Below are 18,966 nucleotides of genomic sequence, written 5' to 3' on the forward strand. Positions count from 1 at the left end.
GAAGGTAGGAGATGAGGTACCAACAGAAGTGAAGCTGTGAGGACAGGTTGTGAGTCATGACTGGGTAGCTTAGTCAACAGAGCACTTGCTCATGAAAGGCAAAGGTCCTGAGTTCGAGTCTCAGTCCACCACACAGTTTCAATCTGTCAGGAAGTTTCATATCAGCATGCATTCCGCTGCAGAATGAAAATTTCATTATACGCAAAAATATTGCCAGAGGTGAAAGAAGTGACAAGAGACAGATAAAAATTCTAGGACTGACAGTATATAGAATCTCTACACCTTTCAATCAGCAGTCTTACCCTTTACCAATGCGACAATGGGCTATACATATGTGCCGTATGGTATAATATTTAGCAGTATATCAAATCAGGAAATGGGATGGGCAACATGTGGAAGTGAAGATAGTGCTACAAGTGAAAGTGAAAATAAGCCAAAGAGAGGTGCCGAAACAGAGACATTTTATGGATTTGCACACATATGACATTTGTGATTGTAAGAAGGATAGTGACAAAACTGCAGTCAAACAATCACACTTCAACAGCTCATTAAATAATCTGCTTTTAGAGTTACAATGAAACAAAAATTGTTATATATTTGTTTTCATGTGGATCATGATATTTTAATTCAATGAAACAAAACACATATGACAAAATAAACACATTTTTAGTAGCTGCATAGATGGATCCAAAATACTAATTATATATAAACAACGGGCAATATGGCCAGACAAACAAAAAATTCAAGATGGGCAGTAAATTAAATTTTGAAGCTTCACAATATTTAAAAAACAAACAAGTACATAGTAACATGCTAATTACAGAAATTGTGTAGCAAATATAAAAAATGTCTGGGAAGAAGCAAAAACAATTGGGAACCAGAACAACTCTGTAATTTAATTAATGCGTGAATATATTACAAAATTAAGAGGCACAAGAAACTAAACTTACACATTGTTGCCAAAAAGCAACAAGTCTTCCAGATCTGGAGGCAGATCGTAGCAACAGGATGTGTCATCACCGAACACATTCTGAAAAAGATATCCTGAGTTAAAGGATGAACACTACAGTGATGCCATAATATGATGGACTGTTTTCAATGCTCAAAAGAGAGGCAAGGTAATGGAAATGAAATCTATCACTGTGCGAATGGATCCTCTCTCTTCCCTTCAATCTTTTATTTTATCTATTTACTTTTATCTTCAGACATTTTTCATGCTATTGATGTTAATAATTTGTACAAATCAAACAATATATAATCATACACATAATAATAAAAACAGTTAAATAAGTTGATTTCCATACAAATATACGATTAGTGTAAGTTAAAATTTTAGAACTTCTTTCATGTAGTCAAAATTTTCCTCTACGGCATAGAAAGCCTTCTTTTTAAGCCAGGTTTGTAGAACTTTTCTGAAGGTTTTTAATAAGGTGTGTTTCTGGTGACAATTCACTGAATAGTTGTACTTCAAGGTATGTATAGCTGTAATAAGTCATGCTTAGTCTTGTAAAGGAATGGTTAATCTTTTATTTGTGACATGTATTGTGACAATGAAATAATTTCCTTAACTTTTAACTGTCTTGGTTTTCTTTAATGCACACTAGGCAGCTAAGTATAAATAGTGACAAGACTGTCATGAAACCCAATTTCTTGGAAAGTGACCTACAGGATACATTGTTTTTGAAAACTCTGGCTGCACACACAAACACACAAAAACTATTTTTGCCTCACTGGAAATGCTACAAAGCAGTATGCAGTATGTTATGTGGCTATGAAAAAATACACAACAAGAGTTAAGCATCATGTTTTCACTCACATCTGCTCTAAGTTCATGTAACAGATGTGCGACACTTCACAATATAGTGCAAACAGAGTCTGTATGGAGGTTCCGAGTTAATTTGGAATCTAAGTGTACACCCAGACGTTAGCAAACATAATCATTGACAAACTGCCTACTGGCTTCTGTCTCGGGTTCTTCGGCCGACGTTCATCTAATGATTTTTCTGACGTTTCGCCAGCACGAGTGGCTGGCATTGTCAAAGCTTCACCCTCCATTGCCGGTGGTGAACTGGAACCGAGCTCGCGGGCGCAGACTATATGTACCTGGTGCGCCAACGTCCGAGGGCTTCTCCGCGGTCATTTCTGGTGCGGTTCTCCTCTTGCTACCTGCGATGGTCGTTCGCTGCAGTACGGGAAGCCAGGATCCATTTACCTTAAGGCTTTCTTCTTTCTTGTTCAAACTGTTCACGTGTTTTTGTATTTCCACAGCTTCTCTGAACAAGCGAGTGTGATAGTGCTTCTCTACAGCCAGAACTTCTGTGTTGGCGAATTTTATTATGTGTACACATCTGTTTATAATGAATGCAGTTTGCCATCATAAGACAACAGCTAAAAAAGTGGAGAGCACATCTCTGTGCGTTAATTGTGTCATGGCACATCTCAGTCCCCCAAGGGACCGGGACACGGCGCAGTAAAGACAAAGTGTGAGGAATGGAGCGTTCTGCGGTGGTAAGGATAATGTTTGTAAGATATTCCCCTGAAATTTTTGTTAGTTGAAGGTTGCCAGGGAGGAATAAAGCCTCCAGTCGGCCTTAGTAAGCTGCCATTTGGTTGTGCACAGAGGTGGGGTAGGAGTCAACAAATGGATAGCACATGGGAAATGGTCACTCGAGTATGTGTCAGAGAGAACAGACCACTCTAAAAGGGGAAGCTGGGCAGTGCAGAGGGATAGGTCCAAATGGGAATAAGTGTGCATGGAGTCTGAAAGGAACATGGGTGCTCCTGTGTTAAGGCAGAAGAGGTTAAGTTGATTAAGATGGTCAGATGAGAGGGTGCCTCTCAGACAGGTTGTGGCAGAACCTCAAAGGGGATGGTGCACATTAAAGTCTCCGAGCAGCAGAAAGGGATGAGTCAGCTGCCCAATAAGCTGGAAGAAGTCTGCCCTGGTGACATAGTATGAGACAGGGATGCAAACAGTACAAAGGGAAAAGGCCAAGTGAGGAAGGAAAAGGAGAACTGCAACAGCTGGAAGGCATGTAGTCAGGGGTATGGGTTGACTAAGAGCAGCATGACTCCTGCATGAGATGGAACACCGACCTCAGGAAGAAGGTCAAAATGGACCAGGAAGAAATGCAAGAGCTCAAAGCAGTCATGAGGATGCAATTTTGTTTCCCAAAGGCAGAGAACAAGTGGGCGCTGTGATTCTAAGAGCAGCAGTAAATCCTCTTTGTTGGATCGAAAGCCACAAATGATCCATTGGAGGAGAGTCATGACTAAGAAAAAATGCCGAGTGTCAGCTTTGAAAGACTCACTGCTACAGGGCACAGAGGGTGGAGGATACTGCTCCATGAGGTCTACAGATGTGTCGGCAATCTTCTGCTGTCAGCCTGTGGAGGACAGAAAAATGGTTAGTCCTTTGTACTGGTGATACTGATGTCAGCCAGGCAAGGCTATCACGTGGCAACTCCATTGAGGAGGATCTTCGAGTCGGTGATGGAGAAGACCTTCTGCCTTTGTTTGACTTCTTCAAGCCTTTCCGATGAGCAGAGGAAGATTCAGGTGTTGGTTGGCTGGAGGGACATACGAAGTCTTCACAGGAGTATTCCTTCTGCCCTTTCTGACTTACCAATTGTGTAGCTGGTGACTTCACCCCATGAGGTATGTTGCACAGCTGGAGCAGGAGACGAGGACACTACCATGAGACTGGGTGATTTCACAACCACAGTGCTGTGTGGACTTTCGTGAATTGAGATATAGCACGAACAGTACTGTAGGTTCCAGATAATACAGCGAAGGGTTTACAACTAGCCAACATGTGAGCGATTGGGTAAGGCACTTTTTCCTTCATCCGGATCTCCTTGACAGCCCACTCATCGAGATACATAGGACAATCGTGGGAGGAGGCGGCATGGTCATCATTGCAGCTGATGCAGCAGGGAGAAGGAGGTGGACCATCACCCTCATGACCATCCTTACCACTGGTTACACATTTGGCTGGGTGTTGACAAGATGTTCTAGTATGGTTGAAACGATAACACTGGTAGCAGTGCATCGGGTTCGGAATGTATGGCTGGACTGTGGTAACTTCATAACCTGCTTTTATCTTTGATGGAAGAACCATTCTATCAAAAGTGAGCAAGAGAGTGCATGTAGTCACTAAGGTGGCATCTACTTTTTTTTATCACCCAATTGACAGCCATGACACTCAGATCAGAGAGGTACGTTTGGATTTCTGCCTCGGTCAGATCATCGAGCAGCCTAGTGTAAATAACACCATGTGAAGAATTCAGTGTTCGATGGGCCTCAGCACAAACAGGATAGCCATAGAGAAGTGAAGCTGCAAGCAGTTGTTGTGCTCGAGAATCAGAAGTAGTCTCCAAAAGCAAAGTGCCATTGCATAAACAAGAGCAGGATTTCACAGTGCCAGCAATTGCATCAACACCTTTATGAAAAATAAACAGATTTACCATAGTGAAGGACTGACCATCTTCAGTACGTGAAACTGCGGGGTACCTTGGTGCAGCTGGGATGATCTTTGAATCGTTAGCCTCATTCTGTTTATGTTTCGTAGCCACTGACTGCAAAATGATTGGCACATTGTGAGAAAATCCCCCATAGTTGCCAGCATCTCTGATGGCACACTCGTTACAACTGGGGGCTCCCATCAGAGGAGTCTCACCCGTCTTAGGTGATTGTTCGCACCTCAGATCATACCTCCTGAACACCTGACAAGGAACCTATTAGCAATTTGGGATGGTAGCAGCTCAGTTAATCACCCCTCCCTGGGCCTGGCCTCTTGCAGAGGTTACATGCGAACCCTACCTGTCAATGCGGGGCTGGGAATTGTGTTACCCAGTCACCTGTTACTTGTCAGGAGGCATGAGCCGGCTCTCAGGAGCACACAGGAAGGAAGAAGAATAAGAGGAAGCTGAAACACCAAAGCAAAGGAAGAGTAGGAGAAGGTGACTGATGAACAAAAAAAAGCAATGAAAAACAGTGGAGAGTATTCTGATATTGACTACCAAAAATGCAGAAATCACTTCCAAAAAGGATTCAGACGTGTTCCCCAAAGGAGGGGAAAAGGAACAGCCAGAAGATAGGCATGCAGCATGAAAGGGAAAAGCTGCTGCAAAGGCTGGGGCTCCATGGTAGCCAAGCATTAACCTGCCAAAGAGCAGCAAGCTCGCTGGGGGAGGTGGTGATTCTGTGTCAGATACTTTACTGATATCTCACCAGTATACATTCAATATATGGGGAGGGGGGGCAGCTGGATAGAAATACACAGCTTCAAAGGCACTTCGACATAATGAAGTCGTACTGGAGCTACATACATTCACCTATAATTCCCAAAAAGCTGATGAAGGACTACCAGATTGAAGTACCAATCACAAGAGAACTACGCAAGATGACACCAAATGTGATGGCACTTTTATGAGAGAGAATATTAATGTTCAATATTAATGCAGTTCAGCAAGCACTGCTCAACCACGAATTCAACACAATGTAGCGGCACCACAGTTTAGGATAGGGAAAGTTAGTTTTGTGCAATATTCTGAGCACAAGTTACAGCCAGTTGTGGGCCAGATTGCAGTGAGTTATGCATACCAATGGTTGTGAAGAGAACGGAGGCCACAGGGCCGTTTAACCACTGAAAAGCATAAATGCGGCGGTTCACATGGCGCAAGCTACAGGCAGAAGGGGCCCACTGACGCAACTGGGGTGTGGTGAGTATGTGACTCGGAGTGGTGCATTAGCAAAACAGAGGCGCACAGCCGAGTATAAATAGGTGCCATTTTGTAACTAGGTTCATTCAAGTGTGGCAGCTCTCCTCGACGGCTACACACAAAAGCAGATGGGGCGTCAGCATTCCAGGCCATCGCGAGTTGTTGGTTCGACCCACTGAGGCCGACATGGTGTCCATGGCCGGCCAGCCAGCCAGCCAGCAGCAGGCCACTCCACAGCTCACTACAGCAGGCAGTCGTCTCTGCTCCTGACACACATTGGAGACATCCTGACGCGAGGGCCGCAGATTTGGACCCCAGATCATGGGCACTTGTTCGTTGCCGTGATCTCAGCCACGCCGGCGAGAAGGACACAGCTGGACGCCTGTGGCTCACACCAAGCAGTGCTTAGTCGGCAGGGACGCAGACTGCTGAGCCAGCTCCTGGCATCCTGACGACGACGCACTCCGCTGACGTACAAGGCCTACGCACACCATGTTGCACTGGGTCGCTGGGGCGGTGGCCTCAGCATTGCGGAACCCTGTGACGTGGACCGATGGGAATGGGGCGCTATAGTGGAAACAAATAAATCATTTGGAAAGTTCTCGCCAAGTTTTAATATGGCACCTCCTGGCAACCACCCACTACATTTGGTGTCTTCCCACTACATTTGGTCATCCTGATACATTTGGTGGCACCAGCCACGACATTTGGTGTCAGAATAGCAGACGTTGTTTGTCCAGTACAATGTTTGAGCCCACTGTCTACATTACGGTCACAAGATGTGGTGAGTTTTGCCCAGTTTTCTTTTGAGTCTTAGACGTTTTCTTGCTTTTTTTTTGTTTCTTTTTAGTATGGCTCCTGGCAAGCCACATTGTAGATGTTTTGTGTGGGTATAGTATGTTTTGTTGTCAGAGTACGTGTTAGTATGTTTAGGGAGTAACATTGTTTTCGTGGCGTTTAATTACTTTTGTATTTGTTTATGATGATACTGAGTGTGATGATATGGAGCTGTAGGAAGTCAGGTTGTTCTTGTACTTAAATGTTTTGTTTCGGGACTAACTGGGAATGAAAGCAACATAATGGCTGAGTCAGACATGAGGTGTGTCGGAACCAGAAGCGGTGCGGATTTTGATGGAAAAAGTAGCACAACTGATAGCGGACAATACGCAGTTGAGGAGTGATTTGGCATCTAGAAGAGAGCGGGAAACTGCATCAGATCAGTCATTTTTGCCTAGGGTGCTGGAGATTGACCCAGCTGCCGCAAGTTTGATTATTCCGTTTTCTGGCACGGCATCTGGGCATGTGCGTTCGTTTGTGGAGGACTTGAAAATTTCAGCTGTGATGAATGGTTGGTCTGATGAACAGTTGTTACATGTAGCCAAGATTAGATTGACAGGTGAAGCAAAGACATATGTAAGATGTTCTGAGGCCTTAAGGAAGGCAGGACAGTTTAAGCAGTTAAAGGAAGGGCTTTTACAATGGTACAAAAAACAGAATAGCACTCGGTACTTTACAGAGAGATTAAGTACAATGACAAAGAAACAAGGGGAGACGATGGAGAAATTTGCGGACAAGATAATGGAAATTAATGAGTATACTTATGAGTTGCGGCAGAGTAATGAAGCGAATTGTGTTCTGTTGCAGGAGGCTGAGAAAAGGGCATTTTGTGTGTTTCTGAGAGGGTTACCGGCACACATGTCACGGAAAGTGCGTGAAGGGACTCCAAAAGATTTGTATTCAGCCATTCAGCTGTTAATTCAATGTGAGGAAATAGACATGGCAACAGGGGTATGCGAGAGGCAAACAGTGTTTACAGCAGGTGCAAAATGTTTTAAGTGTGGTTGTATGGGACATATGCAGAGGCAATGTACCCTGTCACCGTGGAATAAAGGAAGGGGTGGAAATCAGCAGCGTGGAGGAGGGGGAAGTGGAGATAGGGGAGGTGAACAATAGTTAAACGGCAGACGGGGCAGAAGACCCACCTAATGGAGCTCCTGTTTAATTTCAATGCTACGAATACATATGCAGAGGTGGAATGTTCAGTGGTAAGATCCACAGGAATTAAAAAGTTTAAGATTTTGTTGGACACAGGGGTGCAAGTGTCAGTGGCTACTAAGAATATAATGGGACAAAGGAAGTTAGACCCACCATGTTATAGGTTGCATGGAGTGTGGGATAAGGAGGTCACGCCTTTCGGGTCGATGACAGTTTACTTTCGCATAGGGAAAGTCCGATTTGATGCATATGAAGGTAGTACCATGGGTAAACGAGGCCTATGACATGATCCTAGGAGTAGATTTCTTGCATCAACATCATGCCAAAATTGTCCTTGGACAATGAACTGTGGAACTTTGTGGAATGTTATTTCAGCTAGGGAAAACTGTTGTCAATGCAGAGCTGTCATGAGGGGCACTCAATGTAATGGACAAACCAACTGAACCGCGTTCATTAGCATTAAGGCTTAATTCACGTGAGTGTGTGTCTAGTGGCACCGGGAAGGCATTTGGGTAAGGGTGGAGTCAAATCTACCTGTGGGTACAGTACACGTTATTGAACCATTGGAGGATAATGAAGTTTTGGGTTCACTGGGTTGTTTTGTGAAACGTAGTGTTGTACACGTACACGATGGGAACGAAGTAGCTCCCCTGAATGTGGATAATTTTAGCACTGTAGACGTGAACTTGAGAAAAGGAGTTTTAGTAGCAAATTTGGATTTGCCAGATGAGGAAGACTGGTGTTCGAGAGGTAGGCAAAGCGATCAACCACTAACTGCTGATAAAACTGCATTGCATGACAAAATTAAGCATTTGAAAAGAGGAGAAAGAGAGCATATGGAAGTATTATTGTGGGGATTTAAGGATTTGTTTTTTCCACAAGGGCCGTTACCAGCAACTCTATTATTTCAACATAGGATACCAACAGGGAATGAAGCACCTGTTTACCATAAACCATACAGAATACTGAGGCATTTGCAACCGACAGTAATAGTTGCTGGGTAGTGGGCATTGTCATTGTACCTAAAAAATCTAAAGACGGAACTAAGAAATACAGGTTCTGTTGTGACTCCTGATACCTCAATAATAAGACAGTAAAGGACGCATACCCCATTCCAAACATATTGGAGACTTTGGATCACTTAGGGCAGTGCCAGTACTTTTCTACAATGGACAAGTGGTTATCATGAGTTGGAGGTGGCTCCAGAAGATCGTCCAAAAACTGCTTCCTCTACTCCTGGAGGCCATTATCAGTACATTAGAATGCCATTCTGTTTGAAAAACGCTCCAGCATTTTAGAGGTTGTTAGAGAGTGTCTTGAGGGGTTTGCAACCACGGCAGTGTCTGGTCAGTTTGGATAACATTATAGCGTTTTCATGTAGTATGGAGCAACATTGACAGCAGTTAAGGGAAGTCTTTGTGAGGTTAAGAGCAGTTCATTTGACATTGAGCCTGGAAAAGTGTCATTTTGCATTAGAAGAAGTAAAATATTTGGGTCATATTATCAATAAGGACAGAGTGCGAACAGATCTGAGGTTGGTACAGGATGTAAGGGATTTTCGGGAACCAAAAATAGTTAAGGAAGTGCAGTTATTCATCGGAAGCTGCAGTTTCTATCAAAGTTCATGAAGGATTTTGCAGATTTAGCACAGCCATTGGCGCAATTGTTGTGGAAGGGTGTGAAATCTGAGTGGACAGAAGATTGTCAGAAAGCGTTTGACAAACTGAAGTGTTAACATCAAGTCCGGTTCTTGTGTTTCCAGATTTTGAAAAGGAGTTTATACTAGCATGCAATGCATCAAATCAAGCATTGGGGTGTGTTCTTAGTCAGGAAAGTGATGGGAAAGAACATCCTGTAGTCTATGCATCTAGGCAGTTGAATGCAGCAGAGAGGAATTACTCAACAATTGAGAGGGAGATGCTTAGCATAATCTATGGAATCACATATTTTAAATGTTATTTATATAGGAAAAGATTTCAGGTAGTGATGGATCAGGCTGCATTGAAGTGATGGTTGCGGCTGAAGGATCCGTCAACTAGACTCACTAGATGGGCTGTGAGGCTAGTGAATTCAACTACAAGGTGGTGCACAAGCCTGGGAAGAAACACTGAAATGTAGATGCACTAAGTAAGAAGATGGCAAAAGTAGAAGTCATAGGTTATGACCCAATGGTATGGCAAGAATTACAGGATGCAGACAACAATTGTAAATTGAATCGTACACAGCCACAATTTAATATGTACGATGGTCTTCTATGCAGGGAAACGAAGTTAGGATCAAGGGTAGTAGTGCCAGCAAAGCTGAGGGATGAGGTTTTAAAGGAAGCACATGATCACGTGTCATCCAGTCATGGAGGGTGGCAGAGTGGCAGAGAGATATTGGTGGAGAGGTAGGAAAGTAGATGTGGAACAGTGCAACAGGAATTGTATACCATGTGCGCAGAGAGAAGATTTGAGTCGGGAACAGATACCGCTACAACGATTAACGGAAGAGAGGTGCTAAGCACAGAGAAAACCAGGAAGATAGAGTACACCACGAAATACCGTATCCTTTGCGATACAGAAAGTAGTAGAGTATTTGTAGTTTTTTTTTGTTTTCGTGTCATGTATCATTGGGTTTGTGTAGGGTAACTAGGCATTGTATTTTATACGTGTTTTCGAGTATTGTGAGCCTGCTAGGGACAGCAGTCTTTTTGAAGAGGGAGGAAGGGTGATGGTGATCCCTGAAAAGGGAAGTGTGGCATCTGACGTAAGTGGAGTGTTGTTGGAGGAGAAATCCAACGCAGTTCTGGAGAAATAAATTCATCAGAGTGAATTTTGCGGCAAAGCCGTAATAAATATGAGTTGAATGATGTCAGAGTCGTACAATTTTCTGTTTAAATTTTTTGTTATCGATAGTGCTGGGTCAGGAAAGTTGGGTTTATTGCACCAGTTCATATAATTTAAATCTAAGGATGAAAGTAGTCACACAATCAGTGTTGAGTTTGAATCAAAAATAGTGAATGTTGGAGGAAAATCTGTGAAGCTACAAATATGGGACACGTGCACCATGAAGTTATTTTTTAGCTAGGGGGAAAGGAATCGACTGTCCAAGGGACATCATGGAGCCAAACTTGAGCTTGCAACACGTCGGGATGCATTGGATTTTCTCCATCTATAAGAATTTGGTAGTAGAAGCAAGTTGTTTTGAGCGAGGAATATTTGCAGAAGAAAAACGAGCAGAGCTCGAAGGAAGCAGAATTTTAACCAATGGAACTAAGTGTAACATAATAGGACCAACCTTCCACCTGCCAGGGTCAATTTCAGGAGTCACACAGTTGAATGTTACACAGCCACAGCTGTACTGGCCAGAAGCCACTTTAGAGTTTTTGCCAAGGCAGAATCTGACCTTATTAAGTCAAACTCTGGAGCCAGGCCTACTGAGATTCGTAAACAAGTTCATTTCGGAGCAAAAGGGGGGCATATCAGCCGAACAGCTTGTACAACATGTCGATCAGTATAGGGAAAGGCAACGGCAAATAACTATCATTTTGAGCACCTCTGCGTCAAGTGTCATCACAGCCTTAACTTTGTTATGTGTTGTTTTCTTTCTGATCAGGCGGAGAGCTAATTCCAAGAGGGAACCAAGCGTGGTCCAAGTCCCAGTGGATTTGATACCGAGGGCATGAGATGAGTAGTAAGGGGTTGATCGGGCAGTAGTCGTCCAGTAAGGAATTTTTACATTTTGTTTCAAGTCATGGTTTTAAGAGGGCACTAGACCACATTTAAGTTTTCTAGTAGTAAGGAAATATGCCATAGGTGCCAACCCAAACAAGTTAAGAACTAGTTAAAGGTCAACCCGGGGACCAAGTCTTTCCGAAGAGAGGAATAATGTAGCGGCACCACAGTTTAGGATAGGGAAAGTTAGTTTTGGGTGATATTCTGAGCACAAGTTACAGCCAGGTGCAGGCCGAATTGAAGTGAGTTACACATATCAATGGTTGCAAAGTAGAATGGAAGCCACATAGGCCACTGAACCACTGAAAAGTGTAAACGCAACGGTTCGCATGGCGCAAGCTACAGGCAGAAGGGGCCCACTGGCACAACCGGGGCGTGGTGAGTACGTGATCCGAGCGGCATGTTAGCAAGACAGAGGTGCACAGCCGAGTACAAATAGGTGCCATTTTCTAACAACATTTATTCAAGTGTGGCAGCTCTCCTGGACGGCAGTGTGTGTCACACCACCAGCTACACACATCAGCAGATGGGGCATCAGCGTTCCATCCCCGGTGGGTCGTGGGTTTGACGCCCCTGAGGTCAACGCGGGGTCCATAGCCAGCCCGCCAGCAGCGGGCCACTCCATGGCTCGCAACCGCAGGCAGTCATCTCTGCTCCCGACACACGCTGGAGACATCCCAAGGCAAGGGCCGCACATTTGGACCCCAAATCACGGGCGCTTGTTCGTCGTCACGATTTCAGCCACGCTGGTGAGAAGAAGGACGCAGTGTGCTGCCTGTGGCTCACATCGAGCAGCACTGAGCTGGCAGGGACACAGACCACTGAGCCAACTCCTGCCATCCTGACAACAACACACTCCACTCGCGTACAAGGCTGACACACAGCGCATTGCACTGGGTCGCTGGGGCTGTGGCCTCAGCATTGCGGGACCCTGTGATGTGCACCGAGGGGAATGGGGCACTGTATTGGAAACAAATAAATCATTTGGAAAGTTCTCACTGAGTTTTAATACGGCACCTCCTGGCAACCACCCACTGCTATGGTGTCTTCCCGCTACATTTGGTCATCCTAATACATTTCGTGGCACCAGCCACGACAACAAGTTCCAAAATTGATCTAACAAGAAGAGACCTTCATTGTTTATCCTGAAAGTAGGTACTTCAGATGAAAATGGAAAGTTCATGGATTCAGAGTATACTACCAAAAAAATCTTAAAGCTGGATAGTGTAGTAGGCTTTTACATTAAGATGGAACTTCTCCCAGCAGGATTCAACATGAAATCACAGTGCTTTAAGTGTCAACAAGAAGGACAGTGGCAAAAATACTGCTACCATCGGACAACGTGTGTGAAATGAGCTGAGAATCATGACATCCACAAATGTAAGCACAAAAATGTAGAGCTATCCACGTCATAACATGGCGTGGCTGCAAGGCCTTCTCAGGTCAGAACAATGTTGGAAATAAGACGCAAGAGAAGGTAAAACATCAAGCAGACTCAAAATAAATCACCAGGAACAAAAGACAGAGGAGGTAACACTAGGAATGTGAGGCACCCCCTTGAGTGCAGACCAGCAGTGAGCTGGCAGAGGCCTCCCCTCACTGTGGCCAGCCAGAACTCCCAAACACTGAGAGTGGAGAGAAGGTCAATCCCACAGCTAGGAAGGAAGCCAGTCAGCACTGAAATGAAAACAGGCCAAAGTCTTTGAAGAGGCAGTAGGCAGTGCGAGAACAGAAGAACAATCTGAAGTTCAGATCAAAGCCCTTGTCAAAATGTTAGTGAGGAAGCTGATGATCAGATCAGAACAGAGCTCCTAGTTAGGATATACATGGTAGTTTATGCTGTAATAGAGATGGCAAAAATGCGCTAAAGCACAAAATCCAAAATCAATCCCAGCCACGCATTAAGTGGGATTTACACTGGCTGTAAGGCAAATGCTGGAACTCCCCCCCCCCCCCCCCACCCACCCCTCCGCCACACACACACAAAAATATAAGTATCTGCCCCTTCAGATCTATTAATGAGTACCCTTATCAATAAAAACACAGAATGCCAAAACAGTGTTAAAAATTAACTCGTAATTTAAAAACACAAAAGTAACATTCATAAAATATAACACTAGAAGCATAAATGACTTACACTACCCACCATTCAGCCTAAGCATGGCACAGAAAGGACTGACAATGGAGTAAAGAGTGTAAAAGATTTAACTTCAAACTCAAAACCAACTCATTACACATCCCATCACATTACACATCACATTTCTGATACACTGAACTATTATCTGGAGATACTATCCAATTAGTTAAAAGCTCATATTTTACTCACACCAAAATATACTTAACTGAAGAAGAGGAGGAGGAGTTTATTGACATAATCCTGACCTACCTACCACACTGGCTAACCCAGGAAAATGTTGTAAACAAATTACTCTTATGTGGTTGCCATCCTATCCTAAGTGTACCACTCTAAATCTGTCTTTCCGGCCCTCTATCAATGCTCACTAGAAATATGGGGTTTCTTCAGTGTATCTTTACACATGTTCATTTTATAATTTTTACTGCTGTATTTTCTGTTATTTGGTTAGTTCATAACACATTCTCCTCATCTCCTCTAAATCTACTACTTCCTTTTTTCCTTGTATCCTGTTATTTTAATTTTTACATTGCTTGTTCATCAAGTTTGAGACCTGATCTAACAACTGGTGTTTGCTATCACTAAAATTAATTTCATTTACAATGTATTACTGTGCAATAAGGACTCAGAATTGTTTATGGGCCATTAATCATTATCTGGCCTTCTGGTTCTTTTCCCAAATAATTAAAGGCAAATGCCTGGATGTTGCCTAATAATACGTCACAACCACCATCTTCCACAATCACGGCCAGATATAAGTAATTTTAATTTAATGTTTCCTGCAGCACTGTCCCCGTCATGATTACTCATTGCACTACATCACATTCCATGATATTGTTAAAACACTATAATGGTTTTATGAAATAAATAAATAAAATCCAAAATTTGTATGTTTCCAGTCCACATTTTCAGCTGCAATTGATCTCTCTTCTATTCCTCTGTTTGGTGTGACTTTTCTACCCGTAACTACTAGTAAGTCTTATGTTTGTTAAGATGTATATATCTGTTGAGTTTCTAATCTTTTATAATCATATATTTTATACCAATTTCGATATCAACAGACAAAATGCTACTACTGACACAAATGTATTTATTGATAAGAACATGAGCACAGGATACAGGTGACAAGTGATTTGTTGAGAATATGAGTTGCAAAGATAAAGTACAATTTATGGTTCTTACCCTAAAAGACAGGCACAATAATATCAGAATTAATTAAGGATCAAATGCATGCATTTTTTGTGTCTGTCATGTCATGTATGTTTGTTTCAAAAAAATACAAGACACCACCTACTGCCAGCATCTTTCCACATTAGTTCTTACTAATATTGCCTTCTTAACATCTACCTACAACCATTCAAGACTATGCTGTTGTCCTTAGTCTGAATAAGGGTTTGATGCAGCTCACCATGCTACTCTCTCTCTCTCTCTCTCTGTTAAGGGTGTGTAATTCACTTTCATTTCATTCAACTCTTACAGCTGTGGCCCGGTTTCTCTACAAGCCTTTTTGCTCCCTGTATTTTATCTCTGATAACTTTGGAACTGCAAATAATGTATTCCATTCAAAATTTTCAAAAACATAATTTTACTTTTCAAAATGTCTTCTAAGATGTAAGTTGTAGAGGTAATATTGGCTCATGTCTTCCTACATTTATCTTGAACTCAAAATGATCTTCCAGGGGTCAGCTTCCATGAGTCTCTCCTATCTTCTGTAATTTATTTGTGCTAGTATTTTGCAACTATGAATTATTAAACTGATGGATTGCAAATATTTAGTGTGACAGCACCTGCCTTTTTTGGGAATAGGCTTATACATTTCTCGAAACCTCAGGGCATTTTTCCTTTGTCATATATCCCACATATCTGAGGAACAGTTTGGTCATGCCTATTTCTCCCAAAGATCTGAATAATTCTGAGGAAATTTCATCAATGCCAGATACCTCGTTTATGGTATACTTTCAGTAAAAAAAACATGTAGCTCTGCGATCATACCCTAAGAATCCCATGAAACTGACTTACTGCTGTGTCATCTTCTGCCATATGGCATCATTAAGCTGCAGTATGAACGGATATGGGGCAGTACGCCACTCTCCCACTGTTAGCTTTCCACACCTGTGAGCCGCTGCTACTGATAGAAGCAGCTCCTACAATGGCCTCAACAAGGCTGATTGCACCAGGTTTCACTCCCTTGACCAAGGAAAAAGTTTCTGGCAGTACTGTGAATTCAACACCCATCTTGAGCACTGCATCTCTTTTCATCTATTTCCTCTTCCCTTCTTGTACCACTGTCTTCCAGTCCCTCACATTTGTACAGTGCTTTTATATACTCCTTCCATCTCTCAGTGATCCACTCTGTTTAGTACTGGCATGCCAACTGCTCCTGATACCTACACATCAGCTTATCTCTTCTCTTAATGTTTCTTTGGTTTTCCTATACACTGCATTTATCTTTCCCAGTCATGCATGAATCTATAGCTTTCTATTCCTCCTCTAGACATCCCAGTTTTGTTATCTTGCACATTCTGTCAACCTGTCAATAGGCGCACATATTCCTGTTGGCCTCCTCCTCTGGTTATTTCTATTTCTTTGCTTCTTTTCTCATTTCATCAGTTAAATTGAATACCTCCCATGGTATCCAAAAATTTCTAATGCACCTTGATACATTGTCTTGTGTTATATCGAGCTTTCATTATTTCATCCCTCTACATTACCCATTCAGCTTCAATCTTATTTGTTTACAGGAATGAAAAATGAGGGCAAAGTGAAAAGAGGGATAGCTTTGAGTGAACATAGTAAGACAGCAATAAAAAAATTCTGATAACACATAAATATACTGGTCAACACCTGATAAAGTCCTGTGAATTTGCCAAAACTAATTTTTAACTTTATTTTACAGCTTTATCTTTGGGAATCATGAACAGAAGTGATGTCCCATAATCAGTAAAAAACTACAGCCAATGTCATCACTCAGTTTCTGGGAAACATGGAAATACCGTTCAGAAAATTTTCAATTGTGCAATTATTGAACATAGAATATAATCTCTGTCTAAAATGACTGGAATTAACCACATGACTGTTCTACAACAATCCCATATATTGCAAGGTACTATTCTCGTAAATCACAATATAATTAAAATAGTAGCTAAAAAAGGTTGGTCTATCCCTTATGCCAAGCAACAAGTTGCTTTGTCCAAGAAGATTATTACTTGAGGGTGAAATGCATGAATTTACAAACAAAACTCCGTACAATTGACGCACTGAAAAAAAAAAAAAAAATCCGAATGATGTATGTACAATGTCAATAACCAAGTAATGGAAATAATTATCAAAGCGAGCGATAAGTGAACGGCATCAACTATAAGCTGCTCAACAGGTATCACGAGACTTGCTTTGAACTATAAAATTACCTGCTACACATAAAACTGAGAAAACTTTAATAGTTTTTTCTTATAATTGGAGCTTTCCGTAAAACGCACGTCCAGTTTCTGTAAGGTGTTCGTGTTTATTTGAAAAAGTTACGGCTACATAATCAGTTGATTGGAAAAATAGGAAAAAAAGAGGCAGAACATGCCAGCTAAAATAAATATAACTTCCATAGATTTCTTTCGGCTAACATTTCTTTACAAACGTTTTAAGAGTTTGTATTATTTTTTCGTCATGAACGCAACCATTCGTGCATGCACAAAGCTACATACTAATCTGAAATACTAAGTCTATGATACCTTGGCTGAATTTGCAAATATATCTTCCTCGGCCTCATTCGGCATCTTCTTGCTCCTAACTGTCAAGCACACAACCGTTTGTTGTGATGCCGCTGTCACAGCAGACAAGCAAAACTTCTGTTGACGTTTAGCAAAATTCACCAATCAGTTTCACGAGTTATCTACCGTCATTTGTTTTCCTAGATCATCTTCGGCAGTCACCATCTTTAGCAAATGTCTGCGCAGACAAATCGTACCCTGTCTAACGAAAATTTGTGCAGATATATTTGCACAAATATACAAATGCGAATCAAGGAAGATAGAGTAAAGGGAGATGCAGTTGTACAGAGTGGTCAGAAACGGTCTCAAACACTTGTAACGGTGTTGTTGGGTAGGTTATGCAGAGAAATAATTGTTAAGAAAAAATTCGATACATTGCGCCCTTTCCAAGTTAATTGGCATTGAAGTTGGTCAGTCAGACCGTTGTGTGCACAAATTCAAGGGGCGCACCAGATACAGTTAGTGTCAGCTGTTCTCATAGCGTAGCTGATAGCGCGCGAGTCTGCTCAGCCTTCGAATAGGGTTTTATTCTTACTACTGTCCCATGTCCAATTTTTGTATCGGTCTCTTGTTCGGTTGTAGAAAACCAAACGAAGAACACTTTTGGCAACACTATCTCTGGCGGGCTGTTTGACTTTGCGCACGCAAAGGCCTGATTGGCTAACTTCAATGCTAATTAAGTCGAAATGGTGCGACGTATCGAATTTGTTCCTTAACATTTATTTCTTAACATAACCTTCTCTGCAACACACTTTCGAGTTTTTCATACCGTTTATGACCATCCTATACACGTGGAGAACATGAATAGCACAGTCTAATCCCGGGTTCTCAGACGCAAATAATGCGCCGTAGCTTGTGGCTTACTGTAATGGCACTGTGAGCTATCGTTCACACAGGACGCCACAAATTCTGCGTAACTGCACAGCTTTCAGCATCGTGTCAGTTGATATTAAAAGGGTGGGTATGAATGTTATAGTAGTCGTTATCGCATCAGAGCTGCGATGAGAGACAAATACAAGGAAGAAGAAACTCAATTGTCGGATCTGAAAATAGATTTTGCAAAAAAATTTGTGAACGTGAACTCATCAGAGAACGTAACACCTTGTAAAGACTCCAGCGTGAAATTAAGCATGGTCCATTCACAGAATGTAGCTCTCGCACGGAAATCGTTCCCATGCAGCTCCTGGGTGAGTGACATGTGGTACGGGTGAAACCTGTGGCCGTGTACTATAGCCACACATACGTGAGACTGACACCAGCAACGGCTCGCGAGCTGACATGAGGATTGTGGTGTACTGCAGCTAAAACAAGCACCTCCGTCTCCTCACTTCTTGTTGTTCATCGTCTGTTACTGTGGTGCATCAGCAAGCTGCCTGTTGCCCAAAGGCATATAAGAACGTAATGGCTGCCGGAGCTCTTTGCCTAGGATATCTCACGGCGTACACCATGGCTGCTTCAGTGGCATCGTATCGGCAGTCGCCGAGCATCAGCAACATGTAAACGTACTCGTTGTTTGTATATGCCATCTCCATCCCATGTCAGTAACTGTGGTATATTGTCCCGTTTGTTTGTGTGGCTCGAACTGTCGGATATACGGCCGTGTGCGGCAACAGTCGGCAGTCTAACAGCGCATCCAC

At 42.6% G+C, this 18,966-nt stretch overlaps 1 protein-coding gene across 2 annotated transcripts in view; it reads right to left on the reverse strand.

Moving 5' to 3' along the window:
- The window catches only part of LOC124711842 (gastrula zinc finger protein XlCGF7.1-like), a 90,211-nt gene extending 72,770 nt beyond the window's left edge, over nucleotides 1-17,441 (reverse strand). For both annotated transcript variants that reach the window (XR_007005531.1, XM_047242067.1), the window contains exons 1-2: nucleotides 17,291-17,441; nucleotides 951-1,030 (exon numbers count right to left, since the gene is read on the reverse strand). Coding sequence is in view for 1 of the 2 variants with exons in the window: in XM_047242067.1 (XP_047098023.1) it covers nucleotides 951-1,030; nucleotides 17,291-17,335 (125 nt within the window). In the remaining variant the exon portion in view is untranslated. The remainder of the gene's footprint in view (nucleotides 1-950; nucleotides 1,031-17,290) is intronic.
- Nucleotides 17,442-18,966: the final 1,525 nt, after the last annotated feature.

This window comes from Schistocerca piceifrons, chromosome 8, assembly GCF_021461385.2.
Source record: "Schistocerca piceifrons isolate TAMUIC-IGC-003096 chromosome 8, iqSchPice1.1, whole genome shotgun sequence".
Classification (NCBI taxonomy): domain Eukaryota; kingdom Metazoa; phylum Arthropoda; class Insecta; order Orthoptera; family Acrididae; genus Schistocerca; species Schistocerca piceifrons.